This window comes from Megalopta genalis, chromosome 17 (genome assembly GCF_051020955.1).
Source record: "Megalopta genalis isolate 19385.01 chromosome 17, iyMegGena1_principal, whole genome shotgun sequence".
NCBI lineage: Eukaryota > Metazoa > Arthropoda > Insecta > Hymenoptera > Halictidae > Megalopta > Megalopta genalis.
The window spans coordinates 5,153,355-5,170,197 of record NC_135029.1 but is presented as its reverse complement, the minus strand read 5'-3'; the positions used below and the strand labels follow the sequence as shown (position 1 = coordinate 5,170,197).

Here is a 16,843-nt window from a genome sequence, read left to right as displayed (position 1 = left end):
GTTGCAGTTGTATCTATTGAAATTACCAGCTGGCGAATTGGCAAGTGTGATGACGCGGGTAACAGGAAAGCCTCCAATCGAGTAGGTAATTGCTTCATTCCATTGCCAAGTCTACTGCAGTGCCGCGCTTCTGTGAACCAACCTCCATCACTTTCAAAGACTTGCAATCTCAAGGGAGTATTCTGATTGTCTCATAATCAATTGCATTTTTATTGCTTTTACGTCTCAAAAATACGTAGTATTGCTTTGCAGACAATTATATTGTTCGATTGATTCGTGGAACCAAAACCATTTCACGTTCTATCATTCAAAAACATAGTTCAATCGTTGCTGTCATCAAATCGTATCATCAATTGCCGAGGAACAATTTCTTCATAGAAATGAATTTTACAATATATAATATGATTCATTTTTTATCTTATGGAATATCTCAAAATAGCTGACACTGTTTTAATAATTCGATAGCAATCGAGAAAATGAAATTACTTGTACAAGGTGATTAATAATTATATTGAAGGATTAAAGGAGAATGTTATTATTAATCCTTTCAGTGCTGAATAAAATGAGAAAGTATTGTACAAGAAATATCTACTTTTCATATAACGCCATCGAGATTATATTACTCGTACTATCGTCATATTCATGTTATAAATTATGCAAAGATCGTGATACATCAAATTATTTCTAAATAAAACGAGTTAAACAAGTTTAAAAGCGTCCGCACCCGATACATAAATCAAGCAAAATAAAAATTGTCTGTAACAGTTGTATAAAGGAAGAGAGTTAGACATTATGCCTTTTTGAAATAGTTTCAATGACTTGACAATAACGTAACGATATCCTTCAATTCTTCTGACATCTCCTGTGCCCATGTGTTACGTATCCTCTCTCACGACAAATGCACAAAATCCGCAGCTTAGTCATTAGTACATTTCCGTCCAAATCGCACGAACCTGCGAATAGCGAGCAGCGAGCCATTAACTAGAAAAACGTTTTTATAAAAGTCACGTCGATACGCGGAAAGCAGCTTCGTTGGTGGAATTATCGGGAGCCTGAAACTAGTTTGCTGGGACGATTAAATATTACAAATGCCAAGATGTGCGTGACCCTATAGAACGTACGCTCCGTGCGACGCGACGTGAAAGGAAACCGACGCACGAATACACGCAGATGCGGAGGCACAGAGACACACCTAAGTAGACACGAAACTATGGTATAATAAGACCGCTTTCGTGTCGCGAGTTTTAAAAAGACAACCTAAACAGTGCCGCGTACGGGATAAACATAACGAGCCGGAAAGTAGAAGCTTCAAACGTTCTCCCGGCAATATCGCTTGGGGTGGCTTTTTCTTTTCGCGTCTAGTTCAGAACGTTGGATCGGAATTAATGAACCGTAATCCCCCAATAATGAGGCTTCGGCTTCACTGGCTCTGATACGACCTCGGCACCCTTCTTACCCCCACCCCCGGGGTCCCTTGGCCTCTGTACATCGGCCTCTGTACATATGTGCCCGCGTAAATGTCACATACGCTACACGACTTAGCAGGCCGACACGACGCCGGGCGACGCCGATCGACGCCGAGCGACGCGACGCGACGGTACGCAGAGAGAAGGCCTTCCACGCTTCGAGGCTGTCGACGCGAGACAAATTATTTTCCTCAACAACACGCGTCGATGCTTTTCACCGCGTATAACGAGTTGTTCGAGCGGCCCCGCTCGTAGAGAGAATACAAAACGTCATCTCCCTCTTTACGACCGTCCTCTCCGCGACCTGTCGATATTTTTCTCGGCTTTACGAAGGAGAGAGCGGCCCTGGATATCTTCCTTCTCTTTTTTTTTTGTTCGCCACGCGAATTTCAACGTTCGCCAATGACCTCGGCGCCTCGACGCGCGACGCCTCCTTCCGCGAGCTGCCGCCGGAAAATGGGGGTCGCTGTAACAAACGAAGCGACTGAAAAATTTTCTTGCTCACTGGTTTTGTCACGGTGAAACGCTTAGAAGCCGCCGCACAGCGGCGCGACGCGACCAGACAAGACGCGTCTCCGTCGTCCATTTATATTTCCTCGTTTCGCTTTACTATGATTGGAGTGCACAAAGCGACGCGCGGTTCTAACTAAAGTGCTTAACTGCTATGTAGCGCCGCGTGACGTAGCCAGCTCAATTATAGACATTTCTTTAGCGCTGAAAGACAGTTGCCATTCATTGAGGACCGTTTAATCCTAATACAGTGAAATAAAGCAGGTCAAAATACGTTCTTTTTTTCGAATCTTGCGTAAAATGAAAAATCTTGACTGTTTGAGCTATTGGAATATTTGAACGGCAGTATAGAGAACTACTACTAATAGCTGCATTGAATCAACTTATAAATAAAAAATATTTTTAAGTAAATACACATATCGTACCCTATATGTATACAAATAGAATTAATTATCAGCCTATTTTCAGACTATCGTGGCACAGAAAAATATTCATACGCAAGAACAAATTCTATTTAATTTAATTTTATCGATCTCCTAGTAATAATATGTAGTGAAAATGAAATTCTTCCTTTGTCAAAAAAGAAGTCAAAAATCAACGTTTATATTAAATATATTTTAACTGCGAACACACACACACTTTCATAACATAAACCACTACACAACTAAATTACGTCTTAGTATAACATAATTCCATATAACGTCCAAACAATAGCACGTTAATCGCCAGTGAAGAACATCATCGCTACGTTCACAAACGTTTGCCTAGAAAATTCCGAAATCACACGATCCAATATTTACGTTAATATTATATAAAACAGAACGTTAAAATTACCATCCGCGCAAAATTTCCCCGATATTAAATTTGTTTTAATAATAGCGTTTAAGTTTAAGGTATCTCGAGACTTCAATACTTTTTTTAAGGTTCCACCCGTGAGTGGAAGGAAACAACAGGTACGAGTTTCGCAGGTACTCTTGATATTAGTTACCGTAATGTGGAAAGTTGTAACCAACCATGAAACCTGCATAACTTTTATGCCTTGTAAACTGTGGCCGGATGCTGGTTTCCGTGGTGCGCCGCGGTTATTCGCGCGTTTGGTCATATCCGACTTGGTTGTAAACGAAACTTCTAATAATCGCTGGCCAGCACGGCGCGGCGAAGCTCTCTCTTTACCTCAAAGAATCCTTCTCTGACACACAATTCACGGAACGCCGATGGTATTCGACATTCGCACGCATGACCGCCGGCGGCTCGGCGGTGCTTTGCATAAAATGCTAATGAAAACGCGTTTCGGCGATACCGACGAGAGAACCTTTTAACTCGATCCATTGATTCGTGCTTGTCGTGAATTGGAAACTGGCGTACTGTTAATACCTTCTACCTGAATCTTTTACTTCAGTATCGTAGAATTTTATGCAGGGTGTCGAAAGCGAGCAGAGAGAATTCTAGATTAAAAATTCTACGTTAAAGAGAGATTCTACATTAAAAATGAGACAAAAGTGCAAGATCTGGTTGATTCATTTCAGGCTTTGTTTTCGAGATTAAAAATGTTTGAAGCGTTTCAGTTTGAAGTAGAATCGATTAGCCATGGCCAGACGCGACAGAACATTTTAGAGTGGAAATAAAAATAAGAGAAATAAGAAGAAAAATTTAAGTCAATAATAAGAATAACAATATTTTTCATTTATTTTGGAACTCGTTTTGCAAAATTCGAAATTATTTTCTTGTCAATAACTCATTCCCTCTAAGATTGTATCACCAATTACCCGACACTCTGTATAATTTATTGTTCAATACAAACATATGATACATTATGCTTGGTTCACAATCTATGAAGTGTTTAAAAATGTCAACAAAACTAAATTTATAAGTAGACGATCGTAAAACCGTCATAATACCACATCGCTCTCCTTACCACAAGTAGAAATGGTGTTCATAAGTCAGACACGGATGTAACTTTCAGGAGAAATATCCTCACGATTTACAAGCATTGCTATTACTTTTATCATAAAACAGCACTATATTTTATTACACACGCTACAATGTTACACAAATATAAACTTTATGATAAATCGTAAAAAAAAATATCCAGCACGAAAGAAATCTTTTCACAGAATACAGATTTGATCACAAAAAAAGAAGTAGATTGGCTGACTCTATATTAAAAACATTGTGATTTTGTAGGAATCTATTTTTAATTTTAAAAAAGTAATATATTTCTTCTTATGCAACAGAATTAAAAAAAAATGAGATCAATTAACTTGAAGATCTGTTCTTTTCGTTTACAAAATTAATAAATTCCGCATAAAATTAAACAGAAGTAAGACATTACTGACATTATTTCAAAAGTATGAATTTTGTTTTCTCGAGTAACAGAGTATCGATAAATGAAGACAACACAAACTGTCGCTTAATTTTCCACACGTGTCCTAAATCCTGTTTTTAATCCTCGCACGAAATACCCGCAACATTGTTCGAACCGGATCGAAGGTAATACCCCATGTAAAACTAAATTCAAAACACAGAATGCTTTGAATTTTGTTTCTTTTGTCCATGGTTCGTTTTCGAGGGAGCCCAGGTAAAAATCATTACGTTTTCGTGGTATCGAATAAAATGATTGGCATGCCCACCTATTTTTCATTGTTTCTACTTATTGTAAGCACTGGCGGATAACATTTCCATTGTTTTCCGTTGAAACAATGTCTCAGATAAAAGGATTTCGCTCTATTCATTCGGGTTACTTTTGTGTGAAGAATGACGTCATACCCGGTGGTATCATCATAGCGGCCGCGCCCTGTATGTTGACACCTAAATTTACATGTCCGGCGTTAATTCATATTGAAGGTTCGCTAAAGAACGGAATTTACGAGCGATTACTTGAGGATTTCAAGCGACGCTTTTTTACAATATTAGGGGCAGTCGCAAATGAAACTTGCGTGAAATTATACCGATAAAAAGACCATTACTTTTTAACGCTTTATCGAAAGCCTACTAATAGGCTATTCGATGAGTGAGCCGAAGCTATGAAAGCTGTCTAACAGAAGTTGAATCATTTCTTTTTGAACACTAATTTTGAAAGAACTTATGTTTTCAGAAACCCTTAACTGTTGTGGTTTCCGATTTTAAAAGAATATTAAAAACGCTGCCTGTAGATAAAGCGTTAATAACGTTGCAGTGTTTCCCTTATTGTCAGAAAACTGTCACACAATCCTGCGTTGCTGTGATATTAAATTATAAAAAGTTTAATGACATTCAGCTTTCCTAGAATACTTATTTTTATACAAAGAAAGCTTGTCGTTTAAACAAGCATACGAAACTAGAGTATGTTTCGTCCAATTTATGAATCTTTTCAAGGATTTGAAAAATAGATGAGAGAGAGAGAGAGAGAGAGAGCCCGTGAAAAACTTCACAAATTCCAGCTTTGTGCTTCCCGGTAACGGATCCAAAGCAACATGGAAATAGTAATAACAAAAGCGTTTTTCGTAACGAATGCAATAACTGGCAGCTCGTCAGCGCCGATATCACTGGCTGCGAAATCGTTCCTGATTAAAATACACGTACAATCGATGCGAACAATTTTTGAATCATCCACGTCCATTTAATACCCGACCGGCATTGGTAAAAATGTTACGCATGTGTTATTTGTCGTTCGTTCGTAAACCTGTGGAATCGTACCATACAAAAAAGACAAACGTGCATTTGCTCGAATTGCCATTAATTCGAGCAGAAGGAAAGCAGTTCGTCTTAAAAACAGGAAGGTTTCATATTATTTATTGTAATACGGTGCGCAATGTTTAATCAACTTTTCACGTAATTGGTTTAAACAAGATAATAAGAAAAGTCTGCAAAATAATTCTACGCGAAAAAACAACTCGGAATCGTGATACAGAATTTGTTCGCTCGAAATCTCGGTTTCCAGGGAATCGAAATTAAATATTTGTCGAATACGTGTGCACGTGGCCGACTCTTGATTAAATGCAGGCAAAATTGAGAGGCGGTTATGCTACGGATCAAAATAAGTTGAAATGTAAAATAATAATTTCTGTAGGAGGCTTCATTTCCTAAAAAATTGAGTTTGGGCATGTTCCATTGGAATTTGGCCGAGTGGCGGTGTGTGCTTGACAAATTTTTCAATTGGCCTTTCTGGGAAACAAGGTTCCCGATGGAACAATTTCATTCTACATTTTTTACTTATTTTCGCATGTAGAATAACCTCCTATCGATTATACCATGCGTAACCAGTTGGGAGTTACCGAAGCGCGCGTGTACTCTGCGAAATTTCGAATTCAATTTTTTGGAAAACGTGGCATCAAGTGAAAACAATTTATTGTACGTTTGCCGTTTGGTTTTTCATACGGGACAATCCTATCGATAATTGTACCATAATTTTACAGAAACAATGAAAATATTGGATGAACTAATAAAAATTTTACGAAGCACTAATAATAGTTATGTTAACCCGTTAGTGTACCATTATCTTTCAAATTATTATGATTAGAACTTTTTCGGTTATAATAATTTCTTAAAAGAAAAATAATATTTATATTTATTGTATGCCTACGTTTACTTGAGGGATAAAATATTGATGATAAAAGAACAAAACTTTATTCTCACTTAAATGAACGGAATAACATTCATAGTTAACAGGTTTATTAAAAAGGTTCCTATTAGAAATCTCCATTATGAGTCAGACTCGACAAAGTACGGACTGTTTAATGAAATTTTAAATAGAAATTTTAAGTCGTATTAGATTTTTAATACAAATTTAAATTAGTTAATTGCAAATAGGATCTAAATTAATTGTAATAAATTTGTACACAAATTTTATTCATAATGAACTTTTATTATACTTGCAAATTTGACTGCAAATTTGAATTATAATAGATTTTTAATGAAGATACAAATTTTAATATATTTTTAATAGAAGTTTAAATAAAAATTTGGAAACAGTATACACAGCACTGAATATTTTCGTTACGAAATGGTGCTGGTCATGAATATTCATCTGGTTAAGTACATGTGTTCATAAAAATTAGATTAAAGGAGTTGTGAAAGAAATAATTCCTAATCGTATTACAACGACTTGAATTTCAGCTAACGTGTCAACAGGTTACAATATTACCGTTCTTATATAAACTCATGCAGACACGCCCAACATTTGCATTGATGACGCGAATATAATATATTGTCAGAAGCTCAAAAGCTGAGCTTTTCCCTGTAGCCACAATGGCCACTGGCCACCTGTTGCCTTTCCATTTATATTTTAGGTGTGGCGAGACTGTCATCGCCTTACGTACATATCTTCGTAAACGTCTTAAGAGGTAGATTTTTCCGCATTCTGAAACGCACACTGTAATTTCCTTCCCGAGAGAGAATTCTCGTGTAACAGCAACGAGGGCAAGTGATTTTTACGAATCCTCCCTGAAAATAACTGTTGAAACAACGACATTGCGTCTTTTCCGGACATAATGATAAAAAGTACAAAAAGTAATTTTAGTAATCTTAAAGTACAAAAGTAATTTATAGTATTAGACCAAATCTTATTATTCATTGGATATTATGCTAATCTTGCGATCCTATTCGAAGATAGAAACATTAGTGACATGCACGTAAACAACATGATTGATTGATTTATGAATTTTTAATAAACTTATTCACTTTGTTATAAACTATCTCACAGAATAAACCAACAATACGTGTTTTATCTTTCGTGTGTACTTTGTCAAGCGATGTAAACTTAAATGTAAAAAAAACTAAGATTTTGTGCTAGATGCTGGAATGTATTAAATTATTCATATTTTTTTTTCATTAATAGGTATATAATTAGAGCAAGCCATTTACTTGACAAAAATTTGTCAACTTTTTCATTCTGGTAATTGCGGCAGATGTTATACTACACATCAATAATGATTGTATAGTCGAAGATGATCAGAATTCATAATATTTAACAAACAATATGAAAGATTAAAATAAAAGGAATTACTTTTGTATTTCAAAACTTCAACTTTGTCTTGCAAAATTCTAGTGTTAAAAATAACTTAATTCTGTAGTTGTTCGATGAGTATGATTGAATTAGTAGGAAACATGTCGAATGTAAATATTTTAACTAATAAAAAATGGAATCGTAGTGACCCCAAAAATAAATCCATTAACAATTAAAAGATTCACAGAATAGGAATACAATATGACAATGTTTTGAAAATTAAGTTATTAAAACAAATGCACACAATAAAATGCAATTTATTTTATAAGACTGTAAGAAACAAATTATGTTGCATAAAATTAAATGAACCAAATGTTTAATTATATGAACCGAAATACTTTTAATTTGAATTTACTAAAAACTTCGCATTTGTAATATAATACCCTTGGAAGCCTTTTAGTTACATTTTCCGTTGAATTAAGATAATTATAAAATTTCGCAGAAGCGTATGAGTTTTCAAGGTAGTAGAAATGCGCGCTTCACCAGGAAAAATATCAGATTTCAGAAAATGCTGGAGCCTTTGAGTTGGCGACGGTAATACTATTGCAACTTGTGCCACTTCGTCTCATGAAAATTACAAAACGGGACGTCTAGCAGGAACTCACGTTTGATGTATATCGAACTCACGTTTGATATACAACGAGGATACGTATCCTGAACATGATCGTGCCACAATAAATCTTAGAACCGACTCTCCGCGTCCAGAATTGTATCAATATTACTTGCCACTATTTTCCCAGTGCATTATAATTTTATCATCTGTACAATTTTTAAATCTGTGTAAAGCTGAATATATTCTGATTCGTTTACTTAAGATCTTAATACACTTTTGTAATGAGAAATTCAGATCATATTTATTTTAGTGATAAAATTACTTTTAGTACGTGAACTTATTCAAACAGTTAATAGGAGTTGAAAAAGTTTGCTTTTTACGATACAATGATACGCAGCAAACGATTAATTGTATTTAATAGGAATTGTTGAGTATCATTTATAATAGCATATTTTGTCCTTCAGTTTTCTTTTTTTGTTAAATATACATTGTTATTTGACCAAACAGATTTCTTCTAAAATGTTGCTTCTATTTCCATATTTTGTGGACACCTAAAAAAACAATTCCACGAAATGAAACAAAATTTTTTGCAAATAACCTTGAAACGGTGACTGTCAAAATATTACAATGACAATACGGTTTAGAACGAAATTGTTTGGTTGAAAAATTGATGAAACTGATTTGTGATAAAGCGAAATTATTTTCTGAACGACCGAATATATAAAATGTCATAAACATATTGTTACATTGTAGCATGTGGTGAATGCTCTATTAACGGAAACAATCGATGTGTGTTTCAGGGTGCGTCATCCAGCTTAGTGGTAAAATTTGCAGATACTGAGAAAGAGAGACAACTAAGACGCATGCAGCAAATGGCCGGGAACATGGGCCTCCTTCACCCTTTTGTCTTCAACCAGTTCGGCGCTTACGGCGCTTATGCTCAGGTGGGTCACATTACCGTTAATGGTTCTCGCGTTACCGCATTACCGTCTGGTTGCCCTCGTTATCACGAATCACAACCTGTAATAGTTTCTGTCTTGTTAGAAATTATCGACGACATTCGATAATGCTCCGTTAACGTCGCGCAACGGTAATAGGATATGGAATTTGATGTTTCTCGTAACGTATTTCGAATAACAACGCGGAAAACGCGCTCAAGAAATTATCATAGGATTACCTGCGTCTAGTATACATGGTGTCCCAGGTTTTAATGTTCAAACTTCCTCATCGGTATATTCTATGGTATTAAGAAAAAAAAATTGTATAAACATAGGTGCATTCAGTCGATCGTCGACTAGTGAAAACGTGTTCGCTCATATTAGGTCTTTCGCGAGTAGCGCACACAGAGCTAGTGATAGTAGCAGAGAAGTAGTGAAAACAATGTGATATGGATGGTGACCATAAGCATACGATCCATCACGGATACCAACTAATCCAATCGACTACCCTAACGATTCCAAACCCAGTATATCCTATGCTAAATATCACAAAACACGAATATATAGCTACAAATATATACCTACAATCTGTAGAAGGCATCATTATCAGAAAATATGCAATGCCAATAGGAAATATTATTGATACAAATGCCACAAGATTCCTTTCTCGTGTATTGAATGAGAGAATATGTATATATCTCGACACAACAAAGAAACAGTCGCAAACACTTAACATCGAAACAGAAAGCAATAGAAATAAATAAAACAAGCATCGACATTCACACCCAATGTTGGTACCGGCAGGACGTATTATCTTATCAAATGTCGCCCCAATAAATCCAAACAATATCATCAATACATGGCATTAAATTATGTTCAAAAATTGCTCACTTAAAAGCAGGTATTACGGATGCAGAATTGAACCACATTTTAAGCTTTAGGCTTCAAGTTTACGTAAATCTCGAGGATAATAAAAAGATATCGAGCTCGTTCACAGTCAATTTTGATGAGACAACACAGAATATTCACGAATTAAAGTGCTACATGTGTAAGCATATTGCTCAACAATGTGCAAACACCGCGGAAACAACTCCGAATAGCATACAAACAGAAACAAATACGATTCCTCCCACACAATTTAGTGGTACAGACAGGCAAAATAGGAACAATAGAAGCCGAGGTCGTAACAAATGAACCAGGGGTGAGTAAAACTATTAATAGAGAACTACTCGTAACAACATCAGTTAACAGCAATATCGATTCAGTTAAATTAAGTGATATGAGATTCAAAACACCCCCACTAACATTGCCTACCAAAGAAAATAAAGGCATCGCCCAACCCACAAGAAAACAAAAAGAACCATCAACCACACACTTCACAAACAAAAACCATAGAGGATCAACTCCGGCCAGCAAAAGACGACATTGAGAACGAAGACAATAATTACATGTTACATTTCCTAAAATTCAATAATTTCATAGAAAATGCTCAGCCAATCCATTAGAAATCGCAAACAAATATACTATTGATATGGAAGCTTTATTAGACACGATAAATAAAATCTACTCATTATTAAGTGAACGAAGCATAAAAAATAAATTACATAGACTACGTAAAAAAATCAACTTAGGGTTATTCTACACTAATACAGCAAACTGGACATCGAGTATGAATTCCGAATCAGACACCAACACATCTGAAACATCTGATGAAACACAATGAAAAAAATATTACAATGGAATATAAATAGTCATTGCACACATCTAGAACAGCTTCAAATTTTAAGAGAACTTTCAAATAACAGAACTTAATCCAATAGTTTTAGCTTTACAGGAAATAAACTTAAAAATCCTGCACCTCAAAGTAAAAAACAGAAACGACGAAAGACGAGCAAGCGAAGGAGTCCTTATTGCTGTTTCAGAGCAATTTGATACCACTAAAATTCCACTCAGCATACACCTTAAAGCAATCGCATTAACCACATCACTCCCAACTAAAATTAGTTCTTATAATATTTACATACCGAATAGCTAGGATTAAAATCTAATAAATCTGGAAGAAATTATCAGCCAACTCACAAAATAGGCTTATACAAAATAGGACAAACGGAATAAAACTCTTGGAAGACCCACGGTAATATTTAAAATTCAGGATATATTTTAAACTCAGGATATCACACACACTTTAATATCATTAACGGATGATAGGATCTGCACAACAGTGATCACTTCTCAATCAAAATCACCAACGACAACAACACCGATCCTCATCCAATTAAACCTACACCAAAATGGAATCTTGACAAAATGGACTGACCTAAATACCAGTTAACTATCGCCAATACGCTTCAACAGAAAACAAACCATGAAATAGACCCAAACCGTATCAATCAAATTATAGAATCACTAGAACAACTCATCGAAACAGTAGCACAAGAAGCTTCCGGACAAATAAAGCCACGTATACAGAAAACAAAATACACAAAGGAGAGTCAACGAGCATTCAATATAGCAACAAATCAACCAACCATAGAGACCCTTATCAACTTTAAAAAAGCAATAGACAAAATTTAGGAGAATAATCAAAAAAAGGAAAAACGAATCGTAGCAAGCCTTCGCATTGACCACAACCAACCAAACCCCCACAGAAAGGATCTGGAAAAAGATAAAATGCCTTAACGGAACACCATCTAGAACAGAAATCAAGTTCCTAGTGTCAACTAGATAACAGCAGGCAAATAACAAGTGCAAAAAATAGCAGGCACCATCGCTGAAACCTTTTCAAAACACACAAATAATACAAACATACACTACCGTCCCTTCCACTCAACCATGAAAGAATTACCCTCACAGACTTCATACTGACTAAAAAAATAACTAAAGAATAACTCAAGGCATCGCTCGAATTATATATCTTGTTCAGCTCCCCAATTAACATTTGCTAGATATTTGATGATGTTGATCTTTTTTAGACATGATTCTTTCAGACATTTCACATGTGAGACCCATGTTAGTTTGCTGTCCTGATGAGTCCTAATATCCTTATGCCATTTGCTTCTTTTACTCAAAATAGTAGTTTCGAAAACGAGAATTCGCGAATCGAAAACAATAAATCGATGCACCCAATTAAAACTTGCACACCTATTTTTACACAAAAAACGGACAATTGAAATGCTAAAATGACACTTTCCAATAATTGTCACCTGCAACTCTCTCAAAAATTGTAACGTTTGAAGTTCATTTTGGCGAAAATGTAAGAAGTTTCACAATCTCATCAAAACCAACCTCATATAATACCACCATCGTCAGTTTTCAAGATTTCTCGAAATTATTACTAAAATTTCTAACAATATCAATCGTTCGATGAACTATAATTTTATCCACGAAATAAATCTCACGTTTCTAATTGCGTGTGTGTGACCACCGAATCGCGTCAGATTTTCACATAGCGGCAGTTTATTTCTGTACCTTTCTGTATTTTTCATAATTAATCGATAGATGTACTTTTTTAATAAACAAGAAAGTTTGTAGGATATTAAACGGTTTTTTGTAGCCATTTAAAAAAACAACAACAGATAGCTCACACTATGTATGGAAAAACGACGCATATCTCAGAATTTCATAAAATATAACTTCGTACATTAACACTAAGTTTCACATTTTTTATTTGAAAATTGTTGAAATTATAAAGTATCATCCGTATGAAATGATAGAATAGATTTCTTAATTCAAGCGCACATTGTAGTAAAAACAACAAGATGTCTAAACAAATTCGATCTTGCAATTCTTACAAAGCAACACATGTCAGATATTTTAATTCAATGTCAATCGAGCTGTAGAACACAAGATTTACATACTTGTAAGAAAAAAAGATCGCACAAACAAATTCGATGGACCCAAAGATTTAAAAAAGCCAGGAAACATTGCTAATACAAAGAATTAGCGATCGAAAATCGAAGCGACAATATCTGAAAAGTGAAAACATGCGACATGCGACGTTTTTCCTTGCCGATTTCGTAACTGTAGTATAACATTATCAGATTGATCGATAATAAATTATGTTCCCACGCATTCGACATAGAAAATCTATTTACAGCAGCAAGCGGCTCTCATGGCTGCTGCGACAGCACAGGGGACGTACATCAACCCGATGGCGGCGTTAGCCACCGGACAATTGCCGCACGCGTTAAATGGCATACCGAACCCCGTGGTCCCGCCGACTTCCGGTAAGTTCTTTGTGCCCTCGACAGCGTTTCGCCATTTACATTCGCGAAACGGTGGCTGGTAGCCGGTAGCAGGGAACTGGGTTAGTTAAAAATCGTGCACGATCGTGTGCGTTGCGTGTTCGACGATACAGTGGGGCACGGTTAAATTTACACGACATCCGGCGAGACCCCATCCCATTAGATAGAGACAAAGAATGTCTGCAGTGAAAAGAAAAGAAACAGATGTAGAGTAAAGCTTCAATTATCCGGATCACTACTGTCTAGCTTATTAATTATTCCAATTCGTTTCACATATAAACAATGCAATCTAAAACGATGCACAGCAACTAAATTAATTGTACAACATAGTAGGAATATCAGGCAGCCTTCAAACTAAATAACTGCTCCATTATCCGAACATTGAACTTTCCCAGACTGGTCCGGATAATCGAGGTTCTACTATACATCAGTACGAAACGACTGGATAAAGCAAACATGCAAGGAAGAAAATTATTTTTTAGTCATTTTCGTCATACTTTTATAATTGTATCTGAGATTCGTCTGATTAAAATGAGTCCAAACACGATGCAGATCGAAGTATTTTTAATGAAGAGCTTATTATTATAGAGAGTGAGTCATGTAACTTACACACATTAAATGACTTTAAATTAGTTGATCTTGAAAATACGGAAATCTCCTTACATGAAAAGATCTTTACTCATCTTTGAAACCATGTATCTAACAATTTTTCATAAAGAAACATAATCTAAAAGTTACTTGAGTTATGCAAATTACGCGACTAGCTCCGTAGATTGCTTATTGACTGATACGAGAATAGTATTAATTTAATTCGATTCAGATCGAGTTTAAACTCATTTTAGTCTATTGTCACAATTGTAAAGGTAAGGCGGTAATTGCTGCAAATGAAATTCTTTTTATTTCACGTTAATTTTCTGCTGCAAGGGAATTCCTTCAATCAGTTAGCTGTTACGATCTCTTTGAAAAGAGTAAACTTAAAGTGTGTCGCACAAAATAAAAAACAACTATTTGTTCACACTATATCCAGTTTTTTCATAATAATTATTTATGTTTTTTTATTTGTTCGTTTTATCTCGTCTTAGTCTTCGACTATTTAAAGCATCTTAATATTTACGCATACATTTTCGCGGGATGAGTATACTCGTCATAATGCAAAATATTGTCATTTCTTCATGACGAGTATACTCGTTAAAAATAGCTAACTGATTGAATGTCGACCGCGACCGTCGCTGCTCGACGTGCTATATACATCTTATTTACGCTCTTACGTTGTCATAAAATGTTCGATTCAGTTCTCGGAAGCAAAAGATGTACAGTAAATTCTCCCTAACTGACGCTCAGATTCTACACAAAAATGGACAGTTTGGGAAGAGGAGATATGATTATTCGAACCATACAGCTCGTTTTTAGAGTTGCTGATAATCAGAAACACTATAAAGGCTCGAATAATAGTATCTCCTCTTCTTAAATTGTCCATTTGCGTACACAATCTGAGCGTCAATTAGAGAGAATTTACTGTAATAGAAATTGCATAGGTAGATATGGTAATAAATTCTTTTAAAGGTTATAGTCAGATAAGGGGATGAAAAGTCGAAAAAATCGAAAAAACATAGATTTCATGTAGAAGTTCTAGAGTGACAATATATATATATATATATATATGTTTTTTCGATTTTTTCGACTTTTCATCCCCTTATCTGACTATAACCTTTAAAAGAATATAATATATTAATATAATATATAATATAATAATATTAATAATAAAAATAAATAAAAATTTATAATAATATTATGAATTAATATAATATATATTAAATATATATATATTTAATAGTTGTAAAAAAAACAACCCACTCTTTTTTGACGTTTCTCTCGCGAGAACCTTACAATTGTTACGTTTAACTGAAAATTTTACTGAATTACTGGTAATTGAAAAAGTCGGTTTTGCGATCCCTGTCCCGTACGCGAGAATGTACCTGGCTCCCGAATCCGTGTAAATTCAACCGTGCACTGCTGTACCGCGTTCACGGCGAGCAGAAATAGCCCGAATGACGCAACAACGTTCGTCTTGGTGAGGTTGAGGAGGAATCGGCTGGTCGGTTGATTTCCGGAAAAACATTCGGCAGAGGGGATGGAGTAGAGGAGAAACGAGTTCGGAATCGCACGTACACACATATGTATACTCTGCCGGGCAATTGCTCCGTTTTACCGACGCAAAACTCTTTCTTTATCTTTCCCCTTTTATCCCGGCCTCTCCGGCTTGTTCCTCGCGAGGCTCGCAGCAGCAGGAGCGCCGCAGTCCGTTGCCTTATAACCGGCTCGTAAATCAATACAACATTTTCACCGAGCGTGACTCGGGCGAAAGATATTGCCAGTACCGCGAAACTTTATCGAAAACTCGCCGAACGGGAAGGAGGAAAGCCAAAAAGCATAGTTCTTTCTTCGCCTACGCCTCCTCCCTCCCTACCCTTTCGGCCCGCTTTGTCCCCACCCTCCGGATTCGCTCGGTTTCCCTATCCCACGGTCTCCTCGCTCGTCGAACGCGCACACAAAGTGGAAAAGGGGAGAGGGCGGAATAGTACAGACAAGTAAAGTAAGCACGGAAATCGGCTCTCCGCAAGCGCTCTGATATACGTCGAGTCTCGTCGAGCGAAAGGTAATACCGTTTGATAGGAAAATAATATTTTATTTCTTCTTCACCCCTTCCTGGCCCCTACCCCGCCCACCTGTGCCGCAGTTTGCCGAGTCTGTACGCATTTATTTGCCTGAGATACGCCACCGGGAACCGCCATTATCATTCCTACGTGACACACAACACGTGACGACTGATTCCGTCGAATGGATCGTAGAGATTTTACGGTTGATATTAATTAACCCTTGTATGTATTGTATGTATGTTCTTTGAAAGTAATCGATGAGGAGATTCTTTCGTATTTCTCAAGCGTTTTTGTATTGCAATTTAATTCGCTCAATCGTGAGTTTAATTATTTGATTAGTTTGAAGAAACACATGAAATTGCACAAAGAAATTAATTAACCCTTATTTGTTCTTTCGAAATAGTCGGCGAGGAGATCCTTTCGTATTTCTCAACCATTTTTGTATTGCATTTTTGTTCGATCAATTGTGAGTTTAATTATTCGATTAGACGT

At 36.1% G+C, this 16,843-nt stretch overlaps 1 protein-coding gene across 11 annotated transcripts in view; it reads left to right on the top strand.

Moving 5' to 3' along the window:
* Window positions 1-16,843, top strand: part of bru3 (CUGBP Elav-like family member bruno 3) — a 492,049-nt gene that overhangs the window by 429,110 nt on the left and 46,096 nt on the right. For 9 of the 11 annotated variants that reach the window (XM_033483530.2, XM_033483524.2, XM_033483529.2 and 6 more), the window contains 2 exons: window positions 9,313-9,456; window positions 13,547-13,676. In XM_033483530.2, coding sequence (XP_033339421.1) covers window positions 9,313-9,456; window positions 13,547-13,676 — 274 coding nt within the window. The remainder of the gene's footprint in view (window positions 1-9,312; window positions 9,457-13,546; window positions 13,677-16,843) is intronic. The other 2 variants (XM_076527176.1, XM_076527178.1) reach the window with 1 other exon arrangement.